A 13,111-nucleotide genomic window follows, 5' to 3' on the forward strand; every position below is an offset into this window, starting at 1 on the left:
GTCAGTTTCACATTAATTAATGAATCCTTAATATAAAGTCATTTTGAAGTGGTTCAAGCTGCACTGTTAAGGGGATGGATTTAAAACTTGTTCAGTGTCTTTTTTCCAGATTTCCATGAGAAAAAAATTAACTTTTCAGAGTTGCTATCCTTCTTTATTAGCCCAGTCAGATTAAAGATGACATTCAGCCTAGTTGTCTTCAGACTTTCAGAAGCAGTTTTTCTTAGATGGGATCAGTAGTTTCTTTAGGCCCAAGTGCCATTAGAAAGCTTAACCAATGACAGCCAAGAGTGGGGAGGAAAAAGAGAATAAGGTGAGGGGAAAAGAAGCAGGCTGTCAGTGGAAGAAAGAAGGGGGGAAGATCGAGGAAAGATGGGAAAAGAAATGGGGAGTGAATGAAGTAGACTAAGGTTGATGGTGCTAGGGTGTCACCAGCAGTTATATCAGGTGCCACATGGTGCATCCCGCATCCTGGACCAGAAAGCGAGCCGACTGAAAATGGGAATTAAATTAACTTTAGGGCCTGCTTGGGTCTCTTGCTACTGTCTTTGTTGCCTGACATTCAGACTGGTGCTCGTCAGACACTGTAGCATCCACATTTGAAGCAGTATGTTGGTCATTATCTACCTGTTAAGGACTCTGGCAGAAAATTGTAAGGGATTTCAAAGCAGCATAAAAACCAGTGAACCTAGTTCTTAGACTCCTTAGTTGAACAATGTCACAGAAACCAATAAAGGAATAACACCTTATCTGTCTCCTGAAGTGCCTCTCAAACTTTTCTACCCAAGTACTTCTGACTGTAGAGGTGATATGAAATGGGGACCTCAGAGACTAATAATATGATCCTGAAGTTTCTTTGAAGTCTTTTTATCTTGCAGATCCATGCACGGTTTACATTTTGTTCCATAATGGGTCTGTGTTTCTTTTAATAATAAAACAACATCCTACCACCTCCCACACGTATAAAAATCTTTGATGCTCAGGAGGATGCACTGTGCTTATGGTAGCATCAGAGATCCCCCTCCCCCCACCGCGTGCGTGCGCGCATGTGCACACACACACACACACACACTCTCTCTCTCTCTCTCTCTCTCTCCTCTTTCTGACACATTTCACACCCAGCGCACATTCCCAGCAGTGATACGGGAAGCAGGCACAGCGTGTAGCATTTGGTGGTCTAGGCTACACTGGTGATGGCACTTTGGACCTTTAGGGGAATTTGAAAGCTCCCTTTATAAATTATAATAGTCACTGATTACATTGCATAGACTTACCACAATAACCCTTTGCTCAATTCTGACAGCAAACCTTTGTGAGCAGAGACTTGGAATGTGGTTCTAGTCTACAGCTCCTCAGGGCATGTTCTTAGACCCTATAAAACCATCTGATCTTCACAGCTTTCTCTGAGCTGACTGGGTCAGGCATTCGTCTTTTCCCTGAACACACAAATATAGTATTCTTTCTCCTCCAAAGTCATTCTACCCAAGTAAGTTCTCCGTAAGCATGCTTGGAAATTTTAAATAATTCATGTACAATGTTAAACACAGTTCCTTACATATGGTAAACAGTCAACGGATGTTAGCTACTGTTTTGTTGTTGCAACTATCATTATTACAATATGTGCCTACGAGCAACCTTCAGACACGGAAAGTGAGACTTGGAGGTTGCATATTCAAAACAGATGGCTGATCAATAATTTGGGGTCTTGAGTTGTGAACATGTAACACCTTTCTAAAACTAAGGAGTATATACTGCTTGCTTTATGATTAAAGAAAATGACATAACTTAAATTCTTGAGCAAGATATTTAAAAATAAAGCCATTAACTCTGAAAACTGATTTTAGTTTCACATTATTTAGCAATGTGGTGAGTACATAGTGTTCTGTGGAGGAGTAGTGCCTAACAGGGGACCTAGTTTGTACTGCTTATACGTGTTTGAATGAATCTTGATAGGTTGAGACCTCATTATAGAGGCCTGAATATATATACATGCCTGGTTAAGCAAGACATTTGAATGTTATTTAATGTTCAGTGAGAAGCCATTTCAGAATTTTGAACAGGGAAGTGATGTAATCCATTGCCTGCCTTAGACTGGAAGGAAATGTGCAAAAGGTTATATTTGATGACAGGGCTATGGTAAATTTCTTCTCCTTTTCTGAAGTTTCTAAGAACACACATCCTTTTTAAAGTTTCTGGAGCACACTCCCAAAGGTGATGGTGGCTCTCTATGGGGAGCTTGGGAATGGGGGTGGGGGCAGTGTATTTGAATCTGGGAGGGGTAACATAAGTACTTTGAATGAGAGCCCCCAAGGAATTGTCCTTCTAGAAAATCACTGTTTTAGGGAATCCTTAAGTATCAGAATCGTAGATTATAGAGCTACATTTAACCTAGAGGTCCTCAGATCTCACCCTCGTGTTATGGATGAGATCAAGTGAATTCCTCAAGGCTCTTAACCCAGGGCTTCTGATTCCTAGTCCACTGCTGTCTCTAATATACGATACATTAAAGTTTTAGACGATCGCTTCTCGGCCTTTTGGCTAAGATCAAGTGTAAAGTTGTAGGCAAACAGACTCTTAGGGAGGACTGGCCTATATAGCTTCATCTTTCCTGCTCCAACAAGCCTGAAGGTTTTCATGCCATCTTGCTATACATTTAAAATTGTACCACTTAGATATTCGTGTAGGTTAATAAGTATAAGAATGAAAATTAAAATCTCACCATCCCAGAGGCAAAGCACTGAAACATTTTGTTACATTTTCCCACCAGTCTTTTAAAAATATATGTATTTTTAAAATTAAGATCCTATTGTTTTATAGCTTGTTTTTTTAAAATTTAATATATCCAGACATTTAGTTATATACCTAAACCTTGTGTGAATACATCATTTAAAATGCTTATGTAGTAATATTTCATTGAATTCATGTGTCAAAACATGTATAATTAAACCTCTATTGTTAGATAGTAAGACAGTTCTCAGTTTTTCAAGCAAGCTGCTATTTTATGAATGCAGATGGCTCTCGGAGGAAGCCTTTTGGTCATTCACACAATAATATGAGTCAGTTAAATATCTATGTTTTCTTTTTACCACGTAGCTGAGAGCAGCTAAGTTAGAGAATGGAGGTTGTGATTTGGCATGTAGCACAATAAGGGGAGGAAAGATGGGTAGGAGCTGGTGTGAAGGGTATAGTTGTACATAGGCCTTGTGAAGCCCAGAATACAGTAGGTGCAGAGATACGGAAGGAGGTTGCTAAAGTGGAGTAATTTCAGTATTTTGCATAGAAATGGCTCTTTTTTTCTTTTTCTGATCCATGTGACCTTTGTTTCAAGACTTAAAACTCGAGCTGTGTTTTGAGTTTTTTTGGTTCTCCAACACAGTAGATTCACTAAGTATTGGTTAAAAGGCTGGGGTGCCTGAGCACCACTTCCACTTATTATTGTCCAAGTTCCAACCTAGCTACTTAAAACCTTTTCAACATGATTGTTGTGAGTTTTGGGCTACCTGCAGACAAATAGTAAGTGTGTTTTGTCAGTTTAATGGAAATGAAAGGGCAGATATATTCAGGCTTAGTGACTAACTGAATGTCATTAGGAAAGGACAAGAAGACATCAAACATGACTTAAGAGCTAAAAGCCTCAAAAATGGTGAAATGAGGAGTTATTGCTGATTTGTGAAGAAAACTGAAGGATGACACCTGAAAACTCGTATTACATTTCAGGAACTTGTGCTGGTGAGAGATAGGGATAACACAGATAAAACCGTAATTTGGAGATATTCTAAAAGCCCTCATCTTAGCCAGTAGTTTCAGTTGTGGCTTAAAACACCATATCTATCTGTACTTCTGAATAATAAAATGGGTAAATTTGCATTTCACATCCTCCTTCTTTAGTTGAAAACAATTGATTACTTAGGAGAGGGATCATACTATAAACTAGGTCCCAGTTCTGCTTCTGATTTGCTATATGACATTGGACAAGGCATTTCACCTCTCTGGTTTCTAGTCTGTAACTCAAAGGATAATTAATACTGGTTTAGATAATTTTTGAAGTTCCTTCTGAAACCTAGAGTCTTTATTTCTAAAACAAAAAATGACCCCTGAGATAGGGTTGGCTGTACATTCTCAAATTTGAAAAATTCAGCAAAATGTTCATCTAGTAGATTCATGTAACTTTTAAGTATAGCATCTTGAAGGTGTCCCTCTATCAAGTAAAGAACAAATGTCTCAGTTTAATATATGGCTGCATAAAAAAATGCAACCACAGTAGGTGACCAAAAGGATAAGTAACTTTCAGGAATTTTGAAAACCCAGTAGTATTTAGTATGTGCTCTCTCAGCATTAAAAAGGTCACCTTGCTAATACATGTTAATTTTGAGAGCTTAATTGACCTTTGGAATGTTAATATCAACCTTTTTTGGTGTGTTTAGAGGTTGGAGCAATCACGGAAGAAACTGAAGCCTGTGATTGGTGGAGTTTGGGTGCTGTCCTCTTTGAGCTTCTCACTGGCAAGGTAAGCAGTGACCTGGAGGTTTATTAAGTTTATCCAGATGCTACCTTGATTTCAAATTGAGAATATTTAGCCTTTGCCTTTAGTTTTTAGGTCAGGGACTAAGAAAACCTTGATACCAAAAAGGGGGGGCGGCAGAAAAATGCATGTTTATCAAGATTCCAGATTTTTTAAAAAGTTGAATTCTATTACATTGAATAAATTGATGGTAAAATTCTGTTATGTCACACTGTTAGTCCATAGCGAGATATAAGACTACACACTCTTTCTCTTCTTTTTCTATGAGTCAGTTTCAACAGAGTTAAATCTGTAAGGTTCATGTAAGGATTTAAATTCTCTGTATGTTTTAAATACCTGTCTGAAACCAGGAGGGAATTATCATTTTAGAAAATTCATGTAGATATTAAAGGTAATATTATCTTTTTTCTCAATACTGTAATTTTTCCTGTCCATTCTGGCTTAATAGAGAGTTATTGATCAGAGAGAATGTATAGTCTCTCTGATCAATAACTTTTAAGTAAGATATTTGAGGTTAATAGTTAATAGATTTTAATTGAGTATTGTGCAGATTGCCTCCTGGGATGAAAACAGAGGAAATGAACAGTCATACTTTTGTAAGTAGTCATCTACCTTAAATATGTAGTTAATACTGAGCGCCTAACATGGTTGTGGTATACACAAGTCACCTGTACATACATTTAAACCATAAAGTGCTATACATATATAAAGCATTATTATTAACAACTTTTCAACTTTGAAGGTTTGTAAGAACACTAAAAAATTTGAGATATCAAGTCCCATTTTAGTTTTTGGGTATAATGGAAGTTTTTCTATTATGAGCCACTCTCTTTATAACTAAGGGAAAAGGGTGAGTGGCCTAAGCTTATGATGCGATTTTGATGACTGCCTGTATTTCAGTTAGAGTTCTGTGGGCTCATAGCCCTTGTACTAAACTGCTTAGAGGGTACTGTGGTGATTACTGCACCTCCGGTTAAAGTGGCTGTTGAGCTTTCTGTATTTGCTGTCCATAAACCCTGTGATGGAACAGAATATGATGTTGTGTGGGATAAGAAGTGTACCTGATTGATTGTTTCAGACTCTGGTTGAGTGCCATCCAGCAGGAATAAATACTCACACTACTTTGAACATGCCAGAATGTGTCTCTGAAGAGGCTCGCTCACTCATTCAACAGGTAATTTAATTGACCTATTGGCCAAGTATATCAACCATGCAAATTAGCAGAGCCCACAGCTCCAAAACCTTAAAGAAATTAGTTTCAGACAAGGAGGACCCTTTACTAATTACAAATTCAGAACTAGTACTGTACATCTTTAGGCTTCTACTATTATCTGAGTATTGGTGATGTCAGAGAGAATAGGTAAAGCTTGTTGGTATTATTTATTTATTTATTTTAAATCCAGGCTAATGTTTAGTCAATTCCATATGTCTGTGTAGGTGTGAGATTTAAGTATTGCTTTTAGCTGGTCTGGAGCTGCTCTATTACATTTTGTAACCATATGAGAATGGCTATGTTCTTTTCTTTTCTTTTTTTTTTTTAACTTTTTAAAGAGTTTATTCCTTAGAGCTAGTCTCGAGATAGTATATGGCGAATGGCTATATTTATAAACGTAGGAATGGGCTACTTAGGAGAGAAGTGGTAGAAAATCTTGCCAAGTTAGATCACTTGTAGATCCATTCATGGAACTTGAATATTGGTGTCAGTTGGTGTATTTCTGGTGGCTTTGAAGAAAGAGACTATTGATAATTAAAGTTCAGTATCCCAGAGGCAGGCTTGGAACTCTAGTGAGCTCCTTAAATTGATTCGCCGTGTGTAAAATGCTCACCTAGCTTTGAAGAGCAAGCTTTGATGAGTACACCGAGGGTTGTTAGCATTGAGGTGTGATAGGCTCACAGCCAATCAGCAAGAATTGTCAGGACTGTGATCCCCTATGCTTTTGGGAAAATATCAAGGGAAAAGTTATTTGAAAAAGATGAAGAACTAAAATTTTTGTTTAATGAAACATGAATTATTTTTTAAATCAGGGAAAACAAAATTTGTAAAAAAAAAAGAAAGAGAAAAGGGGAGGGGAGAAAATATTAAGAAGAGTATTGCCTAGTATTCTCTTGAGCAGTGATTTTTGTTCCATTCAACGAATATATGTAAGGCATAGTGTCATAAGCTACAAACTTGAGATTCACAAGTAATTATATCACAGATGGATTTAATAAAGGCTATCAGAGAGGTTTAAAAAAATACTTTGGCAAGTCAGGATAAAGAGGTGTAATAATTCATGCAGTGGTGGTATTAGGAATGTTTTTGTGTAGTGAGTGTTATTCTTGCGGAGGCTTAGCCAGAATTTTGGCTTGCAAGGTTGGATGTGGGAGAATAACTGGGTGGAATGAAAAGCTTGAACAAAGGCAAGGAAGGAGTCAGAAAGACTCAATTTGGGAAATCAAAAGTTTGGTTTATCTAGAGTACAAGGATGAATATAGGGATGAGTAATAGTAAGTAGATGAGAATGGAAAGAGAAGTTGGGGCTCTCTTATCATGAACACCAGGGGAGAATGATAGTATTTAATTCAGTAAAAAATTGAGATTTGGAGTTTTTGTGCACAAGAGTGAAAGGATCAGAGGCGTGCTTCAGGAAGATTAATTTGCCCAGACTCTGTAAAATCTAAAGAAACATAATCAGGTTGGAAATAGTGAGATGAGAGTACCCTGAGCACTTTGTAAAAGGATTAAGAGGTAATGCAAAGATACATAAAACATTTCATTCTAATGGGCAAAAAGGACAGCTCCTCATTTGATTTCATATCCTTTGTTGTGGCACAGCAAGGTAAATTCAAAGTATTTTTTTGGCTATTAATTTAAGGAAGGCTAGCAACTGCTATTTTTTGTTTCTCTTTCTTAAAGAAGTAGTCGTTATTATATAATATTGAGAATAGAATTCCCCACATTAATTAATAAAGGTCTGGTACTCCTGTCTATCAGAATTTATGTTGTAAAGGAGTCTGAGCTTAAGATATGTTAAGTTCCCAAATACAGATATGTATAGCTTATATAGTTAAAGCAGCATTCTGTCATTGGCCTGCCTAAGGAAACTACCACTCATGTTGAGGAAACATCATCAGGAAAGGGAAAAGGGGTCTCTTGGCATGATTAGCAATTTGTCATTTTGACTTTCCTCTTCCACTACCTCATGGTTCATAAAGGTTACTTTAAAAAATCACAAAATGATTTATGTGGAAAGAATTATTCCACTTTGAGGAGATTTTCCCCTTTGGTCTTTTCAGCTCCTTGCTTTCTTCCTAGATTTCATAATTCCCTGTACCCATGGTTTAGTCATCTCAGTCCAAGTGAATGGTGCTAAAGTAAACATAGTTACATTTTAAATGCAGTTTTAAAAAAAGATATTTACAGATCCTCAGCATGGATGTTTGTACTTCCCAGTGTACTTTTAGTTCTGTATGACACAATTGCTTTGTCAGTTGAAAGATATTATATGAGAAAAAGACCTTCAAAACAAATTTCTGTGCCTCCAGTGCTCAGCTTTATTGCCAGTTCTTTAGGAGGAAGGAGGTTGGCAGTGACTGTCTTGGTTTTGCCACTGGCTGACACATTCTTTTAGCAATAGAATCTTTGTGTGATCTCTCAGAAGGCCTGGGACAGTATTTAAAATGGCAGAATAAGCAAGACAGTCATGGGTAAACAATTGTACTTTTGCCTATAGATTCACACTTGCAAAATTATAGAAGAGTCCATGAACTAAGGTAAATTGACTTTAGTAAAAGTCAAAATATGAACTTTTATTGGAATTTCATAATGAGGTCATGTTTTGGAAAGAATGGGGGCAGGAAAGCCAATTTTAACAAGAAAGAAAGAACTTACATGTTTATATGTTTCCTGAAATATTAAAAAACATGCTATAGTTATAGTTAATTCTTACTAATGTTTGATATTTTAGATTTATATTCAGATGTTTAATGCCTTCCACATTTCAATCAGTGGACATGACTTGTCTGATTTTGAAAATGGATTTGATACGTTTAGGATATGCTTATGCCGTTTGTTTTATAGTAGCAGCTTTTCTCTTAAGACAGTTTAGCAACTTCTAATATAAAAATTCTTTGAGCAGTTCACTTTAATAAAAAGTAGTCATTTTGAATGCTAGATACAGTAATTTCAAGTGAAAAGACTGTGAGTACAGTCTTTTGAAGTATATGCTTCACTCCCCTTGTGGATTTGGTGATAGCAAAGTGAAGTAATAGATTCTTGGCATTTGCAGATCACGCACTCATAAAGCAGTGTAATGTTGTGATTAAGAACAGGGATTCTGGAGACTGAGTACCTGAATTCAGATCATATCCTTCCTACCTACTATCTGTATGATCTTAAACAAGTTATTTAATTTCTCTGAGTCTCTGTTTTCTCATCTATAAAACAGAGATATTTATAGTAACTATTCATAGAGTTGTTGTGAGTTCAGTGAATTAACCTATGTTAAGCAATTAGAATAATGCCTGGCACACAGTAAGCGTCACATAAATGTTTTGTATTATTATGGTTGATAGGGCAGCATTGAAAGCTCACGACATGTAGTAATTTATAATTCGATGAAGCATATAATTGAATTATAGTATAGGGCTGCTAACATGAGAGTGACACAATTGCTGGTGATACAGGTTGAAAAGGTCTAAAAAGTAGTGGATTGGCACGTAATAGGAAATCAACTGATGCTTTTATATAAATGATTAATTATTAGTGAATAATAGAAATATAGAAATAAAGGAAAAAGGAGAAATAAAAGTTTAGGTTTGATTTGAATAGTGGGATTTCCTATAGGTATAGAACCATTAATGTAATCATCCACATATTTCAGTTGCAGTTGACTAAATTCTGTGGAAAAAATTATATGCTATAGGAATATTCTCAAATTTGAATGGCTATAGCCATATGAGAAAGTTGGAAAATTCTCTTCTCAAAAAAAGAAATTATACAGTTGGACAGAATTGGCAAAAATAACCATCTTTGTGCTCTGGAAATTGATCAGAGGGATGCAACAATCTGGAAAGTACTTATGCTTGAAAAATAGCTGAACTTTGGGAAAGAATTGTGGGACTCTGTGGCATTCTTGCCTGGGGCTACTTGCATTCTCTCTTCCCTGCTTGGCCAGGTGTGAAGGTTCTCCCAGGTTGAGGTAGGCCATGAAGACCAGCACTGAGGCTGTATGCATGTGCAGGGAAAGATCTCAGTGGAAAGTAAAAACAAGGACAGACTTGAAAGTGGCCTAAATTTTGAATGTGTTCTCCTGCCCACTGGCATAGGATGGAAGCTTTAGTAGCTAAAGTATTTGAATGCAACCCCTTTTCAGTCACTGGTTGACCACTAAGCTATGCAGACACAGTGGTGACCCTTAGGAAACCAAGCTTAAAAAAGGAAAACTTAAAACTTTTTTCTTAAAAAAGAAAAAAAAAAGAGCAGAGATATCAACCTCTGCTTGTTACAGTAGGGTGGGGGAAGCAGATTTACAGATCTAGCTGAACAAGTTATCAAAGAATAAACCAACCAACAGCAATTGATAACAGTCTTCTTGAGAAAAAAATAAGACTCCAGAGTCACTAAAATATATTATCTAAAATGTCTCATTTTCAGCAAAATATTGTAAGATATCCACAGAAACAAGATAGTATGATCCATAGGCAGGGAAAAAAACAGTCAATAGAAATTACTCCGAGTGTCCCCAGAATTCTGGGTTTAATAAAGACTTCAAAGCAGTTATTATAAATATGTTCAAAGAATTAAAGGAAATCATGTATAAAGAATTAAAGGAAAATAAAACAATAATGAATCAACAAATAGAGATTCTCAATAAGGAGATAGAAATTATATTAAAAGGAAAAAAAGAACAAAATAGAAATTCTCAAGTTGAAAAGTACAATAATTGAAGTGAAGAATTAAGTAGGGGAAAAAAAATTCACTGGAGCATCTCAACATGATAGTAAATTATCCAATCTGAAAAACAGGTTAAAAAATTTGAAGAAAAATGAACAGGGATAAAGAGACCTGTAAAATGATATTAAATATACCAATATACATATAATGGGAGTTCCAAAAAGAGGACATAGGGAAAGGGGCAGCAAAAAATGTTTAAGAAACAATGGCTGAAAATCCTAAATTTGATGAAGAACATTGAGATGCATCCAAGAAGCTTAGTGGACCTTATGTGGACGAATACAGAGAGATCCACATAGAGATATTGTAGTCCACTTGTTGAAAGACAAAAACAAAGAGGAAAAGGAGCCAAAGAAAAACAACTCATTGTATCCAAGGGAACATTGTGATGTCTGACTTCTCATCAAAAACAATGCAAGAGAGGTAGGAGAAGATGGCGGAAGAGTAAGACGCGGAGGAACCTGTGCAGCCCGCCACTGCCAGGGTCTCGTGATCCAGGGACAACTTCCCCGGGAAAACACACGGCGTGCCTCAGTCTGGTGCAACGTCATGCTGGCCTCTGCTGCTGCAGGCTCGCCCCGCATCCGTACCCGTCCCTCCCCCGGCCTGAGTGAGCCAGAGCCCCCGAATCAGCTGCTCCTTTAACCCTGTCCTGTCTCAGCAAAGAACAGACGCTCTCAGGCGACCTACACGCAGAGGCGGGGCCAAATCCAAATCCGAAACCCAGGAGCTGTGCGAACAAAGAAGAGAAAGGGAAATCTCTCCCAGCAGCCTCAGAAGCAGCGGAAGAAAGGTCCACAATCAACTTGATGTACCCTGCATCTGTGGAATCCTGAATAGACAACGAATCATCCCAAATTGAGGAGGTGGACTTTGGGAGCAAGATATATTATTTTTTCCCCTTTTCCTCTTTTTGTGAGTGTGTATATGTATGCTTCTGTGTGAGATTTTGTGTGTATATCTTTGCTTTCACCATTTGTCCTAGAATTCTGTCTGTCCGTTCCTTTTTCTTTAAAAAATTTTTTTCATAATAATTATTTTTTATTTTAATAACTTTATTTTATTTTATCTTTATTTGATTTGATTTTATGTTATCCTCTTTCTTTCTTTCTTTCTATTTTTTCTCCCTTTTATCCTGAGTTGTGTGGATGAAAGGCTCTTGGTGCTTCAGCCAGGAGTCAGTGCTGTGCCTCTGAGGTGGGACAGGAAACTTCAGGACACTGGTCCACAAGAGACCTCCCAGCTCCACGTAATATGAAACGGTGAAAATTTCCCAGAGATCTCCATCTCAACACCAAGACCCAGCTTCACTCAATGACCAGCAAGCTATAGTGCTGGACACCCTGTGCCAAACAACTACCAAGACAGGAACACAGCCACATCCATTAGCAGACAGGCTGCATAAAATCATAATAAGGCCACAGACACCCCAAAACACACCACCAGACGTGGACCTGCCCACGAGAAAGACAAGATCCAGCCTCATCCACCAGAACACAGACACTAGTCCCCTCCACCAGGAAGCCTACACAACCCACTGAACCAACCTTAGCCACTGGGGATAGACACCAAAAACAATGGGAATTACGAACCTGCAGCTTGGGAAAAGGAGACCCCAAACACAGTAAGATAAGCAAAATGAGAAGACAGAAAAACACACAGCAGATGAAGGAGCAAGGTAAAAACCCACCAGACCTAACAAATGAAGAGGAAATAGGCAGTCTACCTGAAAAAGAATTCAGAATAATGATAGTAAAGATGATCCAAAATCTTGGAAATAGAATAGAGAAAATGCAAGACACATTTAACAAGGACATAGAAGAACTGAAGAGGAAACAAGCAATGATGAACAACACAATAAATGAAATTAAAAATACTCTAGAAGGGATCAGTAGAATAACTGAGGCAGAAGAATGGATAAGTGACCTGGAAGATAAAATAGTGGAAATAACTGCTGCAGAGCAGAATAAAGATAAAAGAATGAAAAGAATGAGGACAGTCTCAGAGACCTCTGGGACAACATTAAACGCACCAACATTCGAATTATAGGGGTCCCAGAAGAAGAAGAGAAAAAGGAAGGGACTGAGAAAATATTTGAAGAGATTATAGTTGAAAACTACCCTAATATGGGAAAGGAAATAGTTAATCAAGTCCAGGAAGCACAGAGAGTCCCATACAGGATAAATCCAAGGAGAAACATGCCAAGACACATATTAATCGAACTATCAAAAATTAAATGCAAAGAAAGCATATCAAATGCAGCAAGGGAAAAACAACAAATAACACACAAGGGAATCCCCATAAGCTTAACAGCTGATCTTTCAGCAGAAACTCTGCAAGCCAGAAGGGAGTGGCAGGATGTGTTTAAAGTGATGAAGGAGAAAAACCTACAACCAAGATTACTCTACCCAGCAAGGATCTCATTCAGATTTGATGGACAAATTAAAACCTTTACAGACAAGCAAAAGCTGAGAGAGTTCAGCACCACCAAACCAGCTTTACAACAAATGCTAAAGGAACTTCTCTAGGCAAGAAACACAAGAGAAGGAAAAGACCTACAATAACAAACCCAAAACAATTAAGAAAATGGGAATAGGAACATACATATCGATAATTACCTTAAATGTAAATGGATTAAATGCTTCCACCAAAAG

General features: G+C 37.4%; 1 protein-coding gene across 8 annotated transcripts in view; it reads left to right on the forward strand.

The window, feature by feature from the left end:
* The window catches only part of RPS6KC1 (ribosomal protein S6 kinase C1), a 244,848-nt gene that overhangs the window by 191,905 nt on the left and 39,832 nt on the right, over positions 1-13,111 (forward strand). For all 8 annotated transcript variants that reach the window (XR_016392839.1, XM_089909628.1, XM_089909646.1 and 5 more), the window contains 2 exons: positions 4,425-4,507; positions 5,601-5,696. Coding sequence is in view for 7 of the 8 variants with exons in the window: in XM_089909628.1 (XP_089765754.1) it covers positions 4,425-4,507; positions 5,601-5,696 (179 nt within the window). In the remaining variant the exon portion in view is untranslated. The remainder of the gene's footprint in view (positions 1-4,424; positions 4,508-5,600; positions 5,697-13,111) is intronic.

Source organism: Delphinapterus leucas, chromosome 1, assembly GCF_059928025.1.
Source record: "Delphinapterus leucas isolate spDelLeu-1000000601 "Yukka" chromosome 1, BTC_Dleu_Yukka2, whole genome shotgun sequence".
Lineage (NCBI taxonomy): Eukaryota > Metazoa > Chordata > Mammalia > Artiodactyla > Monodontidae > Delphinapterus > Delphinapterus leucas.